A 20436-nucleotide genomic window follows, 5' to 3' on the forward strand; every position below is an offset into this window, starting at 1 on the left:
AGCTCCTTAGAGACCTGGTTAGGGAACTTGAGATGCAGACTTTGTCTGGTCAAGGAGTGTGAAGAGGTGACAGAGAGGAGCTATGGGCAAGTAGTCACACCGGGGTCTCGGGAGACAGATAAGTGGGTAACAGTCAGAAGAGGGAAGGGAAGAGAGTACACCTGTGGTTGAGTACTGTTGTGGGGGGTGACCCACCTGAGGGAAACAACAGTGGCTGTGCCTCTGGCACAGAGTCCGGCCCTGTGGCTCAGAAGGGTAGGGAATATAAGAGGATGGTAGCGTGATAGGGGCTCTATAGTTAGGGATCAGACAGGTGTTTCTGTGGACACAGGAAAGAAGGGTCCCAGGTGCCAGGGTCCAGGATGCTTCTGATCACGTCCACGATATCCTGAAATGGGAAGGTGAACAGCCAGAGGTCATGGTACATATTGGTACCAATGACATAGGTAGGAAATGGGAAGAGATCCTGGAAACAGACTACAGGGAGTTAGGAAGAAAGCTGAGAAGCAGGACCTCAAAGATACTAATCTTGAGATTACTGCCTGTGCCACGTGACAGTAAGTACGGGAATAGAATGAGGTGGAGGATAAATGCGTGGCCGAGGGATTGGAGCAGGGTGCACGGATTCAGATTTCTGTATTATTGGGACCTCTTTTGGGGCAGGTGTGACTTGTACAAAAAGAATGGATTGCACTTGAATCTGAGGGGGACCAATATCCTGGTGGGAAGGTTTGCTACTGCTACTGGGGAGAGTTTAAACTAGAATTGCTGGGGAGTGGGAACTGAACTAAAGAGATGGAGGAAGAGGTGGTTGGCTCACAAACAGAGAAAGCTTGGAGACAGTGCGAGAGGGAGGATAGGCAGGTGATAGAGAAGGGACGCGCTCAGATCAATGATCTGAGATATGTCTATTTTAATGATAGGAGTATTATGAACAAAGCGGATGAGCTTGGAGCGTGGATCGGTACTTGCAGCTATGATGTTGTGGCCATTACAGAGACTTGGATGGCTCAGGGGCAGAAATAGCTACTTAGAGTGCCAGGCTATAGATGTTTCAGAAAGGACAGGAAGAGAGGCAAAAGTGGTGGGGGTGTAGCACTGCTGATCAGAGATAGTGTCACGGCTACAGAAAAAGAGGAAGTCATGGAGGGATTATCTACTGCAGTGGTCCCCAACCACCGGGCCGCAAAGCACGTGCTACCGGGCCAAGAGGGAATGATATGAGTCAGCTGCACCTTTCCTCATTCCCTGTCACGCACTGTTGAAGTTGAACATAGGGTTGCCAACTGTCCCGTATTTGCCAGGACATCCCGTGTATTGGGCTAAATTGGTTTGTCCCATATTTCCCCCGCTAAGGTAGAGCGTTCCTATGAAACCTTTCATGCCGAAATGGCATGAAGCGAAGAAGCAATTACCATTAATTTATATGGGAAAATTTTTTGAGCATTCCCAGACCCAAAAAACAACCTAACAAATCATACCAAATAACACATAAAACCAAAAATAAATAACACTAACATATAGTAAAAGCAGGAATGATATGATAAATACACAGCTTATATAAAGTAGAAATAATGTATGTACAGTATAGTAGGGAAGATGAAGGCAAAACCGATTTGTGGGAAAAAAAATTGGCACATACGCGCAGGCACTCATCACATTCGAGCATCACGCATGCGCACACAGGTGCCCGTGCAAGGCTTTATGGTCATGGTAGACTTTCCTGGGGCAAAGTGTCCCGGGATTTGACTGCTACTTTTGTCCCTTATTTGGGAGTGAGAAAGTTGGCAGCCCTAACTGTAAAGGACATGTTGAGGTAAGTTTAACCCTACTTGAACACCACTTAAACACCCCCCACCTCCGGTTGGCCGGTCCGCAAGAAAGTTGTCAATATTAAACCGGTCCGCGGTGCAAAAAAAGGTTGGGCACCCCTGGTCTACTGAGTCTCTGTGGGTGAAAGTTAGAAACAGAAAGGGGTCAATAACTCTACCGGGTGTTTTTTCATAGATCACCCAATGGTAACAGGGACATCAAGGAGCAGATAGGGAGACAGATTCTGGAAAATGTAATAATAACAGGGTTGTCATGGTGGGAGAGTTTAATTTCCCCAATACTGATTGGCATCTCCCTAGAGCAAGGAGTTTAGATGGGGTGGAGTTTGTTAGGTGTGTTCAGGAAGATTTCTTGACACAATATGTAGATAAGCCTACAAGAGGAGAGGGTGTACTTGATCTGGTATTGGGAAATGAATCTGGTCAGATGTCAGATCTCTCAGTGGGAGAGCATTTTGAAGATAGTGATCACAGTTCTATCTCTTATACCATAGCACTGGAGAGGGATAGCGACAGACAAGTTAGGAAAGCTTTAAATTGGAGTAAGGGGGAATATGAGGCTATCAGGCAGGAACTTGGAAGCATAAATTGGGAACAGATGTTCTCAGGGAAATGTACGGCAGAGATGTGGCGAATGTTCAGGGGATATTTGCGTGTGGTTCTGAGCAGGTAGGTTCCAATAAGACAGTGAAAGGATGGTAGGGTACAGAAACTGTGGTGTACAAAGGCTGTTGTAAATCTATTCAAGAGGAAAAGAAAGGGTTACGAAAAGTTCAAAAAACTAGGTATTGATAGAGATCAATAAGATTATAAGGCTAGCAGGAAGGAGCTTAAGAATGAAATTAGAAGAGCCAGAAGGAGCCATGAGAAGGCCTTGGCAGACAGGATTAAGGAAAATCCCAAGGCATTCTACAAGTATGTGAAAAGCAAGAGGATAAGATGTGAGAGAATAGGACCAATCAAGTGTGACAGTGGAAGAGTGTGTAAGGAACCAAGGAGAGAGCAGAGGTACTTAATGAATATTTGCTTCTGTATTCACTACGGAAAAGGACCTTGGCGATTGTAGGGATGACATTCAAGGTCTGAACTGAAAAGGACTGAAAAGGTTGAGCATATAGATATTAAGAATGTGCTGGAGCTTTTGGGAAGCATAAAGTTGGATAAGTCACTGGGACCAGATGAGATGTACCCCAGGCTACCGTGGGAGGCGAGGGAGGAGATTGCTGAGCCTCTAGCGATGATCTCTGCATCATCAATGGGGATGGGAGAGGTTCCATAGGATTGGAGGGTTGCGGCTGTTGTTCCCTAATTCAAGAAAGGGAATAGAGATAGCCCAAGAAATTATAGGCCAGTGAGTCTTCTTCAGTGGTTGGTAAGTTGATGGAAAAGATCCTGAGAGGCAGGATTTATGAACATTTGGAGAGGCATAATATGATTAGGAATAGTCAGCATGGCTTTGTCAAAGGCAGGTCATGCCTTACGAGCTTGATTGAATTTTTTGAGGATGTGACTAAACGCATTGATGAAGGTAGAGTAGTAGATGTAGTGTATATGGATTTCAGCATGGCATTTGGGAAGGTACCCCGTGCAAGGCTTATTGAGAAAGTAAGGGGGCATGGGATCCAAGGGGATCTTGCTTTGTGGATCCAGAACTGGTTTGCTCACAGAAGACAATGAGTGGTTGTTGACGGCTCATATTCTGCATGGAGGCCGGTGACCAGTTGTGTGCCTCAGCGATCTGTTCTGGGACCCCTTCTCTTTGTGATTTTTATAAATGACCTGGATGAGGAAGTGGAGGTATGGGTTAGTAAATTTGCTGATGACACAAAGGTTGGGGTGTAGTGGGCAGTGTGGAGGGCTGTCAGAGGTTACAGCGGAACATATAGGATGCAAAACTGGGCTGAGAAGTGGCAGATGGAGTTCAACCCAGATATGTGTGAGGTAGGTCAAATATGATGGCAAAATATAATATTAATGATAAGACCCTTGGCAGTGTGGAGGATCAGAGGGATCTTGGGGTCTGAGTCCATAGGACACTCAAAGCTGCTGCGCAGGTTGACTCCATGGTTAAGAAGGCATACGGTGCATTGGCTTTCGTCAATTGTGGGATTGAGTTCAACAACTGAGAGGTAATGTTACAGCTATATAGGACCCTAGTCAGACCCCACTTGGAGTACTGCGCTCAGTTCTGGTCACCTCACTACAGGAGCGATGTGGAAACTAAAGAAAGGGTACAGAGGAGATTTACAAGGATGTTGCCTGGATTGGGGAGCATGACTTATGCCAATAGGCTGAGTGAACTCGGCCTTTTCTCCTTGGAGCAGCAGAGGATGAAAGGTGACCAGATAGAGATGTATAAGTTGATGCCAGGCGTTGATCATGTGGAACATTGGAGGCTTTTCCCCAGTGCTGAAATGGCTAGCATGAGAGGGCAGAGTTATCAGGTGCTTGGAAGTAGGTACAGAGGAGATGTCAGGGGTAAGTTTTTACGCAGAGAGATGAGTGCGTGGAATGGGCTGCTGGCAACAATGGTGGAGGCAGATACATTTGGGTCTTTTAAGAGACTCCTGGATAGGTACATGGAGTTTAGAAAAATAAAGGGCTATGGGTAACCTCAGGTAACTTCTGAAGTAAGTACATGTTCGGAACAACTTTGTGGGACGAAGGGCCTGTATTGTGCTGCTGGTTTTCTATGTTTCTAGATAAGGCGTAAGATTGCACATTGGCCATTGGAATACTGAAACTGTTCAGTCTGAGAGGTGATTGAAGCATCAGTGTGGCAGTAGAGCTGAAATTCAAGCAGAATTGGGCAATGTCTTTTTTCGATTGAGGCACGACTGCACAGGTGCGTGGATGTCAGTGAGTTAGACCGGTGAAAGGAATTTAAACAGAGGTCATATTTTCTTCCGTGGTTTGATCGAGGCATGACTGTGCAGGCACGTAGATGTCAGCGAGTTAGACTGGTGGGAAGGATTTAAAAAGAAGACAGCTTTACAGAGCAGGTGAGAGGGAGAAGAGGATCAGAGTATGAGGGCTTTGGCTCAACAGGGCATTGGCAATAACACGCCGAGGCGAGGTAAGTTACTTGTGAAGAATAGGAATAGGAAGTATATCTGTGAGGCCAGTGTTCTGTACTAGGTGTTAGGCGTTGTATGTGGGATGTCCAGGAAACTCTCAGTCTCCCAGATGGCCATATCTGCACCAGGTGTGTCGAGCTGCAGCTCCTTAGGGACCGGGTTAGGGAACTGGAGATGCAGACTTCGTCTGGTCAAGGAAAGTGAAGAAGTGATAGAGCGGAGCTATGGGCAAGTAGTCACACAGGGGCCTGGGGAGACAGATAAGTGGGTTAGGAGAGTACGGCAAGTTAGGAGAGGGATGGGCAAGAGGCAGATACTAGAGAGTACCCCTGTGCTGTATCCCTTGATGCTTGAGTACTTTTGGAGGAGATGGCCTACCTGGGGGAAGCAACAGTGTCCGCACTTCTGGCACAGAGTCTGGCCCTGTGGCTCAGAAGGGTAGGGCAAGTAAGGGGATGGCAGCAGTGATAGGGGCTCTATAGTTAGGGGGTCAGCCAAGCAATTCTGTGGATGCAGGAAAGAAACAGGGATGGTAGTTTGCCTCCCAGGTGCCAGGGTCCAGGATGTTTCTGATCACATCCACAGTATCCTGAAGTGGGAAGGAGAACAGCCAGAGGTCGTGGTACATATTGATACCAACAACATAGGTAGGAAAAGGGAGGAGGTCTTGAAAGCAGACTACAGAGAGTTAAGAAAGAAGCTGAGAAGCAGGACCACAATGGTAGTAATCTCAGGATTACTGCCTGTGCCACGTGACAGTGAGTGTAGGAATAGAGTGAGGTGGAGGATAAATGCGTGACTGAGGGATTGGAGCAGGGGGCAGGGATTCAGATTTCTGGATCATTGAGACCTCTTTTGGGGCGGGTGTGACCTGTACAATAAGGACGGGATGCACTTGAATCTGGGGGTGGGGGGTGGGGGGGTGGAACCAATATCCTGGCAGGGAGGTTTGCTCAGGCTGCTGGGGAGAGTTTAAACTAGAATTGCAGGGGGTTGGGAACTGAACTGAAGAGACAGAGGAAGGGACGGTTGGCTCAGAAATCGAGAAAGCTTGCAGGCAGTGTGAGAAGCAGGATAGGCAGCTGATAAAGAAGGGATGAGCTGAGACTGATAGTTTAAGATGCATCTATTTTAGTGCAAGAAGCATCATGAACAAAGTGGATGAGCTTAGAGTGTGGTTCAGTACTTGGGGCTACAATGTTGTGACCATTACAGAGACTTGGATGGCTAAGGGGCAGGAATGCCTACTAAGAGTGCCAGTCATTAGATGTTTCAGAAAGGACAGGGAGGGAGGCAAAAGAGGTGGGGGCGTGGCACTGCTGATCAGAGATAGTGTCACAGCTGCAGAAAAGTAGGAAGTCATGGATGGATTGTCCACTGAATCTCTGTGGGTGGAAGTTAGAAACAGGAAGGGGGTCAATAAGTCTACTGGATATTTTTTACAGACCACCCAATAGTAACAGGGACATCAAGGAGCAGATAGGGAAACAGATTCTGGAATGGTGCAATAATAACAGGGTTGTCGTTATGGGAGATTTTAATTCCCCCAATATTGATTGGCATCTCCCCAGAGCAAGGGGTTTAGGAGCATAGAAACAGAGAAAACCTATAGCACAATACAGGCCCTTCAGCCCAAAATGCTGTGCCGAACATGTCAATACCTTAGAGATTACCTAGGGTTACCCATGGCCCTCTACTTTTCTGAGCTCCATGTACTTGTCCAAGAGTCTCTTAACAGACCCTATTGTATCTGCCTCCACCACCGTCGCCAGCAGTCCATTTCATGCACTGACCACTCTCTGCGTAAAAAACATACCCCTGACATCTCAGGTTTAGATTGGGTGGAGTTTGTTCGGTGTGTTCAGGAAGTTTTCCTGACACAACATGTAGATAAGCCTACAACAGGAGGGGCTGTACTTGATCTTGTACTGGGAAATGAACCTGATCAGGTGTCAGATCTGTCAGTGGGAGAGCATTTTGGAGATTGTGATCACAATTCTATCTCCTTTACCATAGCATTGGAGAGGGATAAGAACAGACAAGTTAGGAAAACGTTTAACTGGAGTAAGGGGAAATATGAAGCTATCAGGCAGGAATTTGGAAATATAAATTGGGAGCAGATGTTCTCAGGGAAATGTACAGTAACAGTGTCACAAATGTTCAGGGGATTTTTGCGTGGCGTTCTGCATAAGTATGTTCCAATGAGACAGAGAAAGGATGGTAGGGTACAGCAACTATGGTGCAGAAAGGCTGTTGAAAATCCAGTCAAGAAGAAAGGAAAAACTTATGAAAGGTTCAAAAAACTAGGTAATGATAGAGATCTGGAAAATGATAAGGCTAGCAGGAAGGAGCTTAGGAATGAAATTAGGAGAACCAGACGGGGTCATGAGAAGGCCTTGGTGAGCAGGATTAAGGAAAACCCCAAGACATCCAATAAGTAGGTGAAGAGCAGGAGGACAAGACGTGAGAGAATAGGACAAATCAAGTGTGACTGTGGAAAAGTGTGTATGGAACTGGAGGAGGTAGCAGAGGTACTTAATGAATACTTTGCATCAGTATACACTATGGGATGACTTACAATGTATTGAAGAGCTTAAGCATATAAACATTAAGAAAAAGGATCTGTTGGAGCTTCTGGGAAGCATCAAGTTGGATAAGTCACTGGGACCAGACGAGATATACTCCAGGTGAAGGAAGAGATTGCTGAGCCTCTGGCAAAGATCTTTGCACCATCAATGGAGATGGGAGAGGTTCCGGAGGATTGGAGGGTTGCAGATGTTGTTCCCTTATTCAAGAAACGGAATAGAGATAGCCCAGGAAATTATAGACCAGTGAGTCTTACTTCAGTTGTTGGTAAGTTGATGGAGAAGATCATGAGAGGCAGGATTTATGAATATTTGGAGAGGCATAATATGATTAGGAATAGTCAGCATGGCCTTGTCAAAGGCAGGTCGTGCCTTAAAAGCCTGATTGAATTTTTTGAGGATATAGGAATAGGATGCTCTGGAGGATGAACAAGTGGCTGAGGAACTGGTGTAAGGGGCAGGGTTTCAGATTCAGGATAATTGGAACCTCTTCTGGGGCAGGTGGGACCTGTACAAGAGAGACGGGTTACACTTGAACTACAGGAGGAACAATATCCTTTCAAGGAGGTTTGTTAGTGCTATTGGGGAGGCTTTAAACTAGATATGCAGGGGGATGGGAACCAAAGTGCCAGAGCTGACAGTGTGGCTGGGGTGAAAATAAATTATGTTAAAAGTTCAAGCAAATCCGCTAATAGAAAGGTTGTGAGTGGTGGTAAAAATCTTCTGAGGTGTATATATTTCAATACTAGGAGTATTGCGGGGAAGGCGGATGAGTTGAGGGCGTGGATTGACACGTGGAATTATGACGTTATAGCAATTAGTGAAACTTGGCTACAGGAGGGGCAGGACTGGCAGCTTAATATTCCAGGGTTCCGATGTTTCAGATGTGATCGAGGCAGAGGAATGAAAGGTGGGGGAGTAGCATTGCTTGTTAGGGAAAATATTACAGCAGTGCTCAGGCAGGACAAATTAGAGGGCTTGTCTACTGAGTCCTTATGGGTGGAGCTGAGAAACAGGAAAGGTATGGCCACATTAGTGGGATTGTATTACAGACCACCCAATAGTCAACGAGAATTGGAAGAGCAAATCTGCAGGGAGATAGCAGGCAATTGCAGGAAACATAAAGTTGTGGTGGTAAGGGATTTTAATTTTCCATATATTGATTGGGACTCCCATACTGTTAGGGGTCTAGATGGTTTAGAGTTTGTAAAACGTGTTCAGGAAAGTTTTCTAAGTCAATATATAGAGGGACCAACGAGAGGGGATGGAATATTGGATTTCCTGTTAGGAAATGAGTTAGGACAAGTGACGGAAGGCAGTGTAGGGGAGCACTTTGATTCCAGTGATCATAACACAATTAGTTTCAACTTGATCATGGAAAAGGATAGATCTGGTCCTAGGGTTGAGGTTCTTAACTGGAAGAAGGCCAAATTTGAAGGAATGAGAAAGGATCTAAAAAGCATGGATTAGGATAGGTTGTTCTCTGGCAAGGATGTGATCGGTAGCTGGGAAGCCTTCAAAGGAGAAATTTTGAGAGTGCAGAATTTGTATGTTCCTGTCAGGATTAAAGGCAAAGTGAATAGGAATAAGGAACCTTGGTTCTCAAGGGATATTGCAACTCTGATAAAGAAGAAGACGGAGTTGTATGACATGTATAGGAAGCAGGGAGTAAATAAGGTACTTGAGGGGTATAAGAAGTGCAAGGAAATACTCAAGAAAGAAATCAGGAGAGCTAAAAGAAGACATGAGGTTGCCTTGGCAGTCAAAGTGAAGGATAATCCAAAGAGCTTTTACAGGTATATTAAGAGCAAAAGGATTGTAAGGGATAAAATTGGTCCTCTTGAAGATCGGAGTGGTCGGCTATGTGCAGAACCAAAGGAAATGGGGGAGATCTTAAATAGGTTTTTTGCGTCTGTATTTACTAAGGAAACTGGCATGAAGTCTATGGAATTAAGGGAAACAAGTAGTGAGATCATGGAAACTGTACAGATCGAAAAGAAGGAGGTGCTTGCTGTCTTGAGGAAAATTAAAGTGGATAAATCCCCGGGACCTGACAGGGTGTTCCCTCGGACCTTGAAGGACACTACTGTTGAAATTGCAGGGGCCCTGGCAGAAATATTTAAAATGTCGCTGTCTACAGGTGAGGTGCCGGAGGATTGGAGAGTGGCTCATGTTGTTCCGTTGTTGAAAAAAGGATTGAAAAGTAATCCAGGAAATTATAGGCCAGTAAGTTTAACGTCGGTAGTAGGTAAGTTATTGGAGGGAGTACTAAGAGACAGAATCTACAAGCATTCGGATAGACAGGGACTTATTAGGGAGAGTCAACATGGCTTTGTGCGTGGTAGGTCATCTTTGACCAATCTATTGGAGTTTTTCAAGGAGGGTACCAAGAAAGTGGATGAAGGGAAGGCAGTGGATATTGTCTACATGGCCTTCAGTAAGGCCTTTGACAAGGTCCCGCATGGGAGGTTCGTTAGGAAAATTCAGTCACTAGGTATACATGGAGAGGTGGTAAATTGGATGACATTGGCTCAATAGAAGAAGCCAAAGAGTGGTAGTAGAGAATTGCTTCTCCGAGTGGAGGCCTGTGACTAGTGGTGTGCCACAGGGATCAGTGCTGGGTCCATTGTTATTTGTCATCTATATCAATGATCTGGATGATAATGTGGTAAATTGGATCAGCAAATTTGCTGATGATACAAAGATTGGAGGTGTAGTAGACAGTGAGGAAGGTTTTCAGAGCCTGCAGAGGGACTTGGACCAGCTGGAAAAATGGGCTGAAAAATAGCAGATGGAGTTTAATACAGACAAGTGTGAGGTATTGCACGTTGGAAGGACAAACCAAGGTAGAACATACAGGATTAATGGTGAGGCACTGAGGTGTGCAGTGGAACAGAGGGATCTGGGAATACAGATACAAAATTCCCTAAAAGTGGCATCACAGGTAGATAGGGTCGTAAAGAGAGCTTTTGGTACATTGGCCTTTATTAATTAAAGTATTGAGTATAAGAGCTGGAACGTTATGATGAGGTTGTATAAGGCATTGGAGAGGCTGAATCTGGAGTATTGTGTTCAGTTTTGGTCACCAAATTACAGGAAGGATATAAATATGGTTGAAAGAGTGCAGAGACGGTTTACAAGGATGTTGCCGGGACTTGAGAAACTCAGTTACAGAGAAAGGTTGAATAGGTTAGGACTTTATTCCCTGGAGCGTAGAAAAATGAGGGGAGATTTGATAGAGGTATATAAAATTATGATGGGTATAGATAGAGTGAATGCAAGCAGGCTTTTTCCACTGAGGCAAGGGGAGAAAAAAAACAGAGGAAATGGGTTAAGGGTGAGGGGGGAAAGTTTAAAGGGAACATTGGGGGAGCTTCTTCACACAGAGAGTGGTGGGAGTATGGAATGAGCTGCCAGACGAGGTGGTAAATGCGGGTTCTTTTTTTAACATTTAAGAATAAATTGGACAGATACATGGATGGGAGGTTTATGGAGGGATATGGTCCATGTGCAGGTCAGTGGGACAAGGCAGAAAATGGTTCGGCCCAGCCAAGAAGGGCCAAAAAGCCTGTTTCTGTGCTGTAGTTTCTATGGTTCTATGGTTCTATGACTAAACGCATTGATGAAGGTAGAACCATAGATGTAGTGTATATGGATTTCAGCAAGCCATTTGATAAGGTACCCCAAGCAAGGCTTATTGAGAAAGTAAGGGGGCATGGGATCCAAGGGGACCTTGTTTTGTGGATCCAAAATTGGCTTGCCCACAGAAGGCAAAGAGTGGTTGTAGATGGATCAGATTCTGCATGGAGGTCGGTGACCAGTGGTGTGCATCAGGGATCTGTTTTGAGACCCCCTACTCTTTGTGATTTTTATAAATGACCTGGACGAGGAAGTGGTGGGATGGGTTAGTAAATTTGCTGATGACACAAATGTTGGGGGTGTTGTGGATAGTGTGGAGGGCTGTCAGAGGTTACAGCAGGACATTGATAGGATGCATAACTAGGCTGAGAAGTAGCAGATGGAGTTCAACCCAGATAAGTGTGAGGTGGTTCAGTTTGGTAGGTCAAATATGATGGGAGAATATAATATTAATAGTAAGGCTCCTGGCTGTGTGGAGAACCAGAGGGATCTTGGGGGTCCAAGTCCATAGGACACTCAAAGCTATACATAGAAACATAGAAACCTTCAGTCCACAAAGCTGCGCCAAACATGTCCATACCTTAAAACTACCTAAGCTTACCCATGGCCCTCTATTTTCCTAAGTTCTATGTAGCCGTCCAGGAGTCTCTTTAAAGACTCTATCGTGTCCGCCTCCACCACCACCGCCGGCAGCCCATTCCATGCACTTAACGCTTCCTGCATAAAAAAACTGTACCTATTCCAAGCACCTTAAAACTGTGCCCTTTCATGCTAGCCATTTCAGCCGTGGGAAAAAGCCTCTGACTATCCACACGATCAATGCCTCTCATTGTCTTGTCCACCTCTATCAGGTCACCTCTCATCATCCGTCGCTCCAAGGAGAAAAGGCCGAGTTCACTCAACCTATTCTCATAAGGCATGCTCCCCAATCCAGACAACATCCTTATAGATCTCCTCTGCACCCTTTCTATAGTTTCCACATCCCTCCCATAGTGAGGCGACCAGAATTGAGCACAGTACTCCAAGTGGGGTCTGACCAGGGTCCTATATAGCTGCAACATTACCTCTTGGCTCTTAAACTCAATCCCATGATTGATGAAGGCCAATGCACTGTATGCTTTCTTAACTACAGTCAACCTGCATAGCAGATTTGAGTGTTCTATGGACTCAGATCCCAAGATCCTGTGATCCTCCATGCTGCCAAGAATCTTGTCACTAATACTATATTCTGCCATCATATTCGACCTCCCAAAATGAACCACCTCACACTTATCTGGGTTGAAATCCATCTGCCACTTCTCAGCCCAGTTTTGCATCCTATCAATTTCCCACTGTAACCTCTGAAAGCCAGCCACATTATCCACAATATCCCCAATCTTTGTATCATCAGCAAACTTACTAACCCATCCCTCCAGGTCATTTATAAAAATCACAAAGAGTAGAGGTCCCAGAACAGATCCATGAGGCACACCACTGGTCACCAGCCTCCATGCATAATATGACCCGTCTACAAGCCAGTTCTGGATCCACAAAGCAATGTCCCCTTGGATCCCATGCCTCCTTACTTTCTCAAGAAGCCTTGCATGAGGTATCTTATCGAATGCTTTGCTAAAATCCATATACACAACATCTAAGGCTCTACCTTCATCGATGTGTTTAGTCACATCCTCAAAACATTCAATCAAGCTCGTAAGGCATGACCTGCCTTTGACAAAGTCATGCTGACTATTCCTAATCATATTATGCCACTCCAGATGTTCATAAATCCTGCCTCTCAGGATCTTCTCCATCAACATACCAACCACTGAAGTAAGACTCACCGGTCTATAATTTCCGGGGCTATCCCTACTCCCTTTCTTGAATAAGGGAACAAAATCCACAACCCTCCAATTCTCCGGAACCCCTGCCATTGATGATGCAAAGATCACCGCCAGAGGCTCAGCAATCTCCTCCCTCGCTTCCCACAGTAGTTTGGGGTACATCCTGTACGGTCCCGGTAACTTATTCAACTTGATGCTTTCCAAAAGCTCCAGCACATGCTCTTCCTTAATACCTACATGCTCAAGCTTTTCAGTCCGCTTCAAGTAATCACTGCAATCACCAAGATCCTTTTCCGTAGTGATTACTGAAGCAAAGTATACGTTAAGTACCTCTGCCATCTCCTCCAGTTCCATACAGGTTCACCGCGTGGTTTAGAAGGCATACAGTGTATTGGCCTTCATCAACCATGGGACTGAGTTCAACAGCCGAGAGGTAATGTTGCAGCTTTATAGGACCCTGGTCAGACCCCACTTGGAGTTCTGTGCTCAGTCCTAGTCACCTCACTACAGGAAGGATGTGGAAACTATAGAAATGATGCAGAGGAGATTTACAAGGATGTTGCCCGGATTGGGAAGCATGCCTTATAAGAATAGGTTGTGTGAACTTGGCCTTTTCTCCTTTATGCGACAGACGATGAGATGTGACATGATAGAGGTGTTTAAGATGATGAGAGACATTGATTGTGTGGATAGTCAGAGGCTTTTTCCCAGGGCTGAAATAGCTAATGCAAGAGGGCACAGTTTTAAGGTGTTTGGAATTACCTTTGTGTTGGGCACATGGCCAAGTGGTTAAGGCATTCGTCTAGTGATCTGAAGGTTGCTAGTTCGAGCCTCAGCTGTGGCAGCATGTTTGTGTCCTTGAGCAAGGCACTTAACCACACATTGCTCTAGTGACTGTACGAGGAGTGTGCCCCACACAGACTTCCAATCTGCGCCTTGTAAGGCATGAAAATGCCCGACGCAGGCCTCTCATGATCTGAGTTGACGTTCCCCTGGAAGTAGGTACGCAGGGGATGACAGGGGTTAGTTTTTACGTAGAGAGTGGTGAGGTCGTGGAATGCGTTGCTGGCAACAGTGACGAAGGTGGATACGATATAGTCTTTTAAGAGACTTGTTGATAGATACATGGAGCTTCGAAAAATAAAGAGCTATGGGTAACACTTAGTAATTTCTAAAGTAAGTCCATGTTCGGCACAGCATTGTGGGTTGAAGATCCTGTATCGTGCTATAGGTTTTCTCTGTTTCTACGTTAACGAGCTAAAATTAGGTAGTCTTGTTGTTGGAAAAGATATGTTCAGAAGCACAGATCACAGTCAGGCAGGATTTTGAAACCATGACCTGTTAAATCCAGCCTAATCAGTATTTAACTGAAGGAGAGCACACTTACATTCCAAAGCGTGTCCATTTAACCGCGATGAGTTTTTGGACGACAGGATGCATGATGAGATCCAGCTGTCGATATTGAACAATCACTTCAAGCTGAATCATTTTTGCAGGCAAAAATGAAAAAAAAACATTTTAGTGACCAATTAATATATAGCTTAAGACTCACTTAGCTATTCATTGTGGAGTATTAACAAAACTTTTAAAAATCTTTATCCCTGGCATTACTATTTTAACAAATATGCAATACAGTAAATTCTTGAAGGCAATTGGCCTAATTTTGCAATACAAATGTAGAAGAAAATTTGAAGTAGACCCAAATGAAACAGCAGTTTTGATTTGATGCATTCTTTACAAAAATCATTAACAAAACATTGAAATTGAGCATTAACTCTGCTCTGCCACAATTACAGATAAAGTTTGTATCAAGATTTGAGAGAAGAGATTCTGCAGAAGCTGTATATCCAGAGCAACACATAGAAAATGCTAGAGGAACTCAGCAGGTCAGGCAGCATCCATGGAAATGAATAATCAATCAATGTTTCAGGCCAAGACTCTTCACCAGGACAGATTTGACAGTCATTTTGGTGCTACATACACTAAGTTTGTGTGGTAAGCAGCAATAAAAAATTACCAGCACACAAAACCAACTGTTGTGTAAATGTTGGAAATTTTTCTTTCAAATCCATGGAACAATGTGAATAAACTTGTGTCCATTATGAAGTGCAGGATCAAGAACTGAGACCATTGAAGATCACAAATAGAAGCTTGAGTTGGCCATCCGGTTCTCTGTACTCCCTCTGGAACTCAAAGTCCACCTCAGCACCAGTCCCCGCACTTTCCTCACAACCTTTGATACATAACAGCATCGATTTTTGTTTTAAGTAAATTCAGTGACTGTATCTCCACAATCCTCTGAGACAATTCCAAGGGTCTCGGCCTGATGAAGGGTCTCGGCCTGAACCGTTGACTGTACCTCTTCTTAGAGATGCTGCCTGGCCTGCTGCGTTCACCAGCAACTTTGATGTGTGTTGTAAACTATGTACTTACTTTCGTACACTGTCATAGCTTTAGAGGTAATTCCTCATATACCGTCTAGGTAGTCTCCAGCCCCTTGGTATGAACATAGAATTCTCCAGCTTCTGGTAATTCCCTCCCCCTCCCTTCCCCTATCCCTATGTCACTCTGCCCCCTCACCCAGCTGCCTATCATCTCCCTCACGGTTCCACCTCCTTCCACTACCCATTGTGTTTTCCCCTATTCCTTCTTCACCTTTCCTGCCTATCACCTCCCTGCTTCCCCTCCCCCACCCCTTTATCTTTTCCCTTACTGGTTTTTCACCTGGAACCTACCAGCCTTCTCCTTCCCACCCTCCCTCCACCTTCTTTATAGGGCCTCTGCCCCTTCCCTCTACAGTCCTGACGAAGGGATCAGGCCCAAAACGTCGACCGATCTTTTCCACGGATGCTTCCCAACCTGCTGAGTTCCTCCAGTGTATTGTGAGTGTTGCTTTGACCCCAGCATCTGCAGATTATTTTGTATTTAATCTAAATTAATTTTGGCCACTTCATCTCACTTACCCATAGAATTCAAATTTTAGGTCCTGGTTTCTGATTGAACTGAACGAATTTTAATTTCTTTATAAATTATTTTCTCCTTTGATAATTGTCCTCTAAAACCTTCTGCACTAACTACAATGACTCATTTATCTCGATAGCCTGGACTGCCCAAGTGTATTGCTATACCAGCGTCCAGGTCCTAGAGCAAGGCACTACCCGGTGCTTGGACAATTTAAATACCGGTTCAAATAGACTGAAAAGTCTGAGTATTGGGACTGGAGGCGAGGGTCGGGTTGATTTCGTACGCTCTCCCGCAGTGTTCATTCATCTCTTGGTGATGAACTGCTCCAGCTGCTGTGCTACTGAGACCGAGGCTTGGGCCTACTCTGCCTGCTTTGGGGAACAGGTCTAAGGACTCAATCTGGTTTGCTTGCTTCTATTGTTGGCATGATTGTGGTATTTTCTTTCTCTTTCTCGGCACAGTGGTTTTGGTCTTTCTTTTTTTTTAATCGGGTTCTTCAAGTTTTTTGCTTATGGCTGTCTGTACGTAGACAAATCTCAAAGTGTATAATTTATACATTATTTGATAATAAATGTACTTTGAATCTTCGAATTCTCATCTAGAAAAGTATTTCTTACATATTATAAATTAATTGTTTATACTCTCTATACACTCTCAATAGGTAAATGAAAATCTGCCATCATTATTGTATGACTCTTGTTCTATGCATCGCTAACTTCTTTATCAACAAAACTGCCTGGCACTTTCGTGGCTGCTTGAGGACTCTGCAGACCATTGGCATCCCTTCCCTTGCCGTTTCTTCATTATACCAAACTGATCCTATTTCTCAAACACAAAATAATCTGCAGATGCTGGGGTCAAAGCAACACGCACAACACGTTAGAGGAACTCAGCAGGTCGGGCAGCATCCGTGGAAACGAACAGTCAACATTTTGGGCCAAGACCCTTCTTCAGGATCCTATTTCTCGGTTGCCTTTGTTGAGGTTTTGAGCTGCCTCAAAGCAAATTGGCTATGACTTGTCACATTTTGGTTCTACCACATTTAGACACGAATAAAGAAGGGAAGTCTCAACGGAGGACAACAATGAGGATAAGTTGTGAGGTAAATGTCTCAGTAATTATCTTAAGGTAATGTAAAAGGTGGAAGTGCTTGTGAGTGTAGATATGGAGCCAAGAAAGAGAGGAGATTTCAGAGGAGAAATACTTATGTTTGTATGCACACAAATCCATGATGTAGGAAAAAAGGAATGTAGGGAAACCAATCAGAAAATAAATTTTCAGAAGTGTAGCCAGTGAAAGCGGCCAGTGAAGGAGTGGAGCTTTGAGGCTTTGACTTGAGAGGTTTCGACGAGAAGAGGTGGAGGACAAACTTGCTCACAGTTAGTCTTTACAATGCCTCTTGAGACGGTGATGTGCCTCTCATGTGAGATGTGGCAGTCTTGGGGGAACGCCCCTCTCCCGCAGAGTCACATCTGACAGAAGTGCATGCGGCTGGCAATCTGGAAGACCGTGTAAGGAATCTGGAGCAGGAGCTGGATGACCTTCGACTCATAAGGGAGAATGAGGCAGTCATAGATGAGAGCTACAGGGAGGTAGTCACAACTAGGCTGCCGGAAGCAGGTCATTGGGTGACAGTCGGGGGGGGGAGCGAAGGTGAGCAGACAGGTAGTGCAGAGCATCCCTGTAGCCATTCCCCTGAATAATAAGTTTACTGTCCTGGGTACTGTTGGTGGGGATGACCGACCAGGTGTGAGCCACGGTGGCAGGGCCTCCGGCACAGAGCTGACTCTGTGGTGCAGAAGGATGGGACGGAGAAGAGGAGAGCTGTCGTCATTGGAGACTCTATAGTCAGGGGAGCAGACAAGAGATTTTGTGGATGTGAGAAGGACACCCGCATGGTTTGTTGCCTCCCGGGTGCCAGGGTCCGGGATGTCTCTGACCGGGTGCACGACATCCTGGTACGAGAGGGAAAGCAACCAGAAGTCGTGATACATTTTGGTACCAACGACCTAGGCAGGAAGAGGGATGAGGTCCTGGAGTGTGAGTTACGGGAACTAGGCAGAAGGCTGAAGAACAGGACCTCAAGGGTGGCATTCTCAGGATTGCTGCCAGTGCTATGTGACAGTGATGATGAGAATTGGAGAAGATGGCAGTTGAATGTGTGGCTGAGGAGTTGGCGCAGGGAACAGGGTTTTAGATTTTTGGATCATTGGGATCTCTTCTGGGGAAGGTGGGACCTGTACCGATTGGATGGGTTGCACCTGAACTCGAGGGGGAGCAATATCCTTGCAGGAAGGTTTTATAGCATGGTTCAGGAGGGTTTAAACTAATTTGCAAGGGGGACGGGACCCAGAGCGATAGAGCAGTGAAAGAAGTGCATGGAGTAAAGCCAGATCTAACATATAGAGAGGCTTTGAGGAAAGAGAAGCAGAATAAACGGTGTAAAGGTAGTAAGGTAGAAGGGCGGAAGTGTGTGTACCTCAATGCAAGAAGCATCAGGAACAAAGGTGATGAACTGAGAGCTTTGATATATACATGGAATTGTGATGTAGTGGCCATTACAGAGACTTGGCTGGCACCAGGGCAGGAATGGATTCTCAATATTCCTGGATTTCAGTGCATTAAAAGGGATGGGGGGGGGAAGGGGAGGAGGGGTGGCATTACTGGTCAGGGATACTATTACAGCTACAGAAAGAGTGGGTAATGTAGCAGGATCCTCTTTTGAGTCAGTATGGGTGGAAGTCAGGAACAGGAAGGGAGCAGTTACTCTATTGGGGGTATTCTATAGGCTCTCTGGTAGCAGCAGAGATACCAAGGAGCAGATTGGGAGGCAGATTTTGGAAAGGTGCAAAAATAACAGGGTTGTTACCATGGGTGACTTAAACTTCCCTAATATTGATTGGCACCTGATTAGTTCCAAGGGTTTAGATGGGGAAGAGTTTGTTAAGTGTGTCCAGGACAGATTCCTGTCACAGTATGTTGACAGGCCGACTAGGGGGAATGCTGTACTTGATCTAGTACTCGGTAACGATCTGGGTCAGGTCACAGATCTTTCAGTGGGTGAGCATCTGGGGGAGAGTGACCACTGCTCCCTGGCCTTTAACATTATCATGGAAAAGGATAGCATCAGAGAGCACAGGAAAATTTTTAATTGGGGAAGGGCAAATTATGAGGTTATAAGGCTAGAACTTGCGGGTATGAATTGGGATGATGTTTTTGCCAGGAAATGTACTATGGACATGTGGTCGATGTTCAGAGATCTCTTGCAGGATGTTAGGGATAAATTTGTCCCGTGAGGAAAATAAAGAATGGTAGGGTGAAGGAACCGTGGGTGACAAGTGAGATGGAAAATCTAGTCAGGTGGAAGAAGGCAGCATACATGAGGTTCATGAAGCAAGGATCAAATGGGTCTATTGAGGAATATAGGGAAGCAAGAAAGGAGCTTAAGAAGGGGCTGAGAAGAGCAAGAAGGGGGCATGAGAAGGCCTTGGTGAATAGGGTAAAGGAAAGCCCCAAGACATTCTTCAATTATGTGAAGAACAGAGGTATGACAGGAGTGAAGGTAGGACCGATTAGAGATAAAGGTGGGAAGATGTGTCTGGAGGCTGTGGAAGTGAGCGAGGTCCTCAATGAATACTTCTCTTCGGTATTCACCAATGAGAGGGAACTTGATGATGGTGAGGACAATGTGAGTGAGGTTGATGTTCTGGAGCATGTTGATATTAAGGGAGAGGAGGTATTGGAGTTGTTAACATATATTAGGACGGATAAGTCCATGGGGCCTGACGGCATATTCCCCAGACTGCTCCACGAGGCGAGGGAAGAGATTGCTGAGCCTCTGGCGAGGATCTTTATGTCCTCATTGTCCACAGGAATGGTACCGGAGGATTGGAGGGAGGCGAATGTTGTTCCCCCTGTTCAAAAAAGATAGTAGGGATAGTCCGGGTAATTATAGACCAGTGAGCCTTACATCTGTGGTGGGAAAGCTGTTGGAAAAGATTCTTAGACATATGATTTATGGGCATTTAGAGAATCAAGGTCTGATCAGGGACAGTCAGCATGGCTTTGTGAAGGGCAGATTGCGTCTAACAAGCCTGATAGCGATCTTTGAGGAGGTGACCAGGCATATAGACGAGGGTAGTTCAGTGGATGTGATCTACATGGATTTTAGAAAGGCATTTGACAAGGTTCCACATGGTAGGCTTATTCAGAAAGTCAGAAGGCATGGGATCCAGGGAAGTTTGGCCAGGTGGATTCAGAATTGGCTTGCCTGCAGAAGGCAGAGGGTCGTGGTGGAGGGAGTACATTCAGATTGGAGGGTTGTGACTAGTGGTGTCCCACAAGGATCTGTTCTGAGACCTCTACTTTTTGTGATTTTTATTAACGACCTGGATGTGGGGGTAGAAGGGTGGGTTGACAAGATGACACAAAGGTTGGTGGTGTTGTAGATAGTGTAGGGGATTGTTGAAGATTGCAGAGAGACATTGATAAGATGCAGAAGTGGGCTGAGAAGTAACAG

The 20436-nt window shown here is 45.3% G+C and overlaps 1 protein-coding gene across 1 annotated transcript in view; it reads right to left on the minus strand.

Annotated features, from left to right (window-relative positions):
* The window catches only part of LOC134352259 (transient receptor potential cation channel subfamily A member 1-like), a 130342-nt gene that overhangs the window by 73213 nt on the left and 36693 nt on the right, over positions 1 to 20436 (minus strand). Inside the window, exon 9 of the mRNA XM_063059549.1 lies at positions 14341 to 14432. Within this exon, the coding sequence (XP_062915619.1) occupies positions 14341 to 14432 (92 nt within the window). The remainder of the gene's footprint in view (positions 1 to 14340; positions 14433 to 20436) is intronic.

This window comes from Mobula hypostoma, chromosome 9 (assembly GCF_963921235.1).
Source record: "Mobula hypostoma chromosome 9, sMobHyp1.1, whole genome shotgun sequence".
Taxonomy (NCBI): domain Eukaryota; kingdom Metazoa; phylum Chordata; class Chondrichthyes; order Myliobatiformes; family Myliobatidae; genus Mobula; species Mobula hypostoma.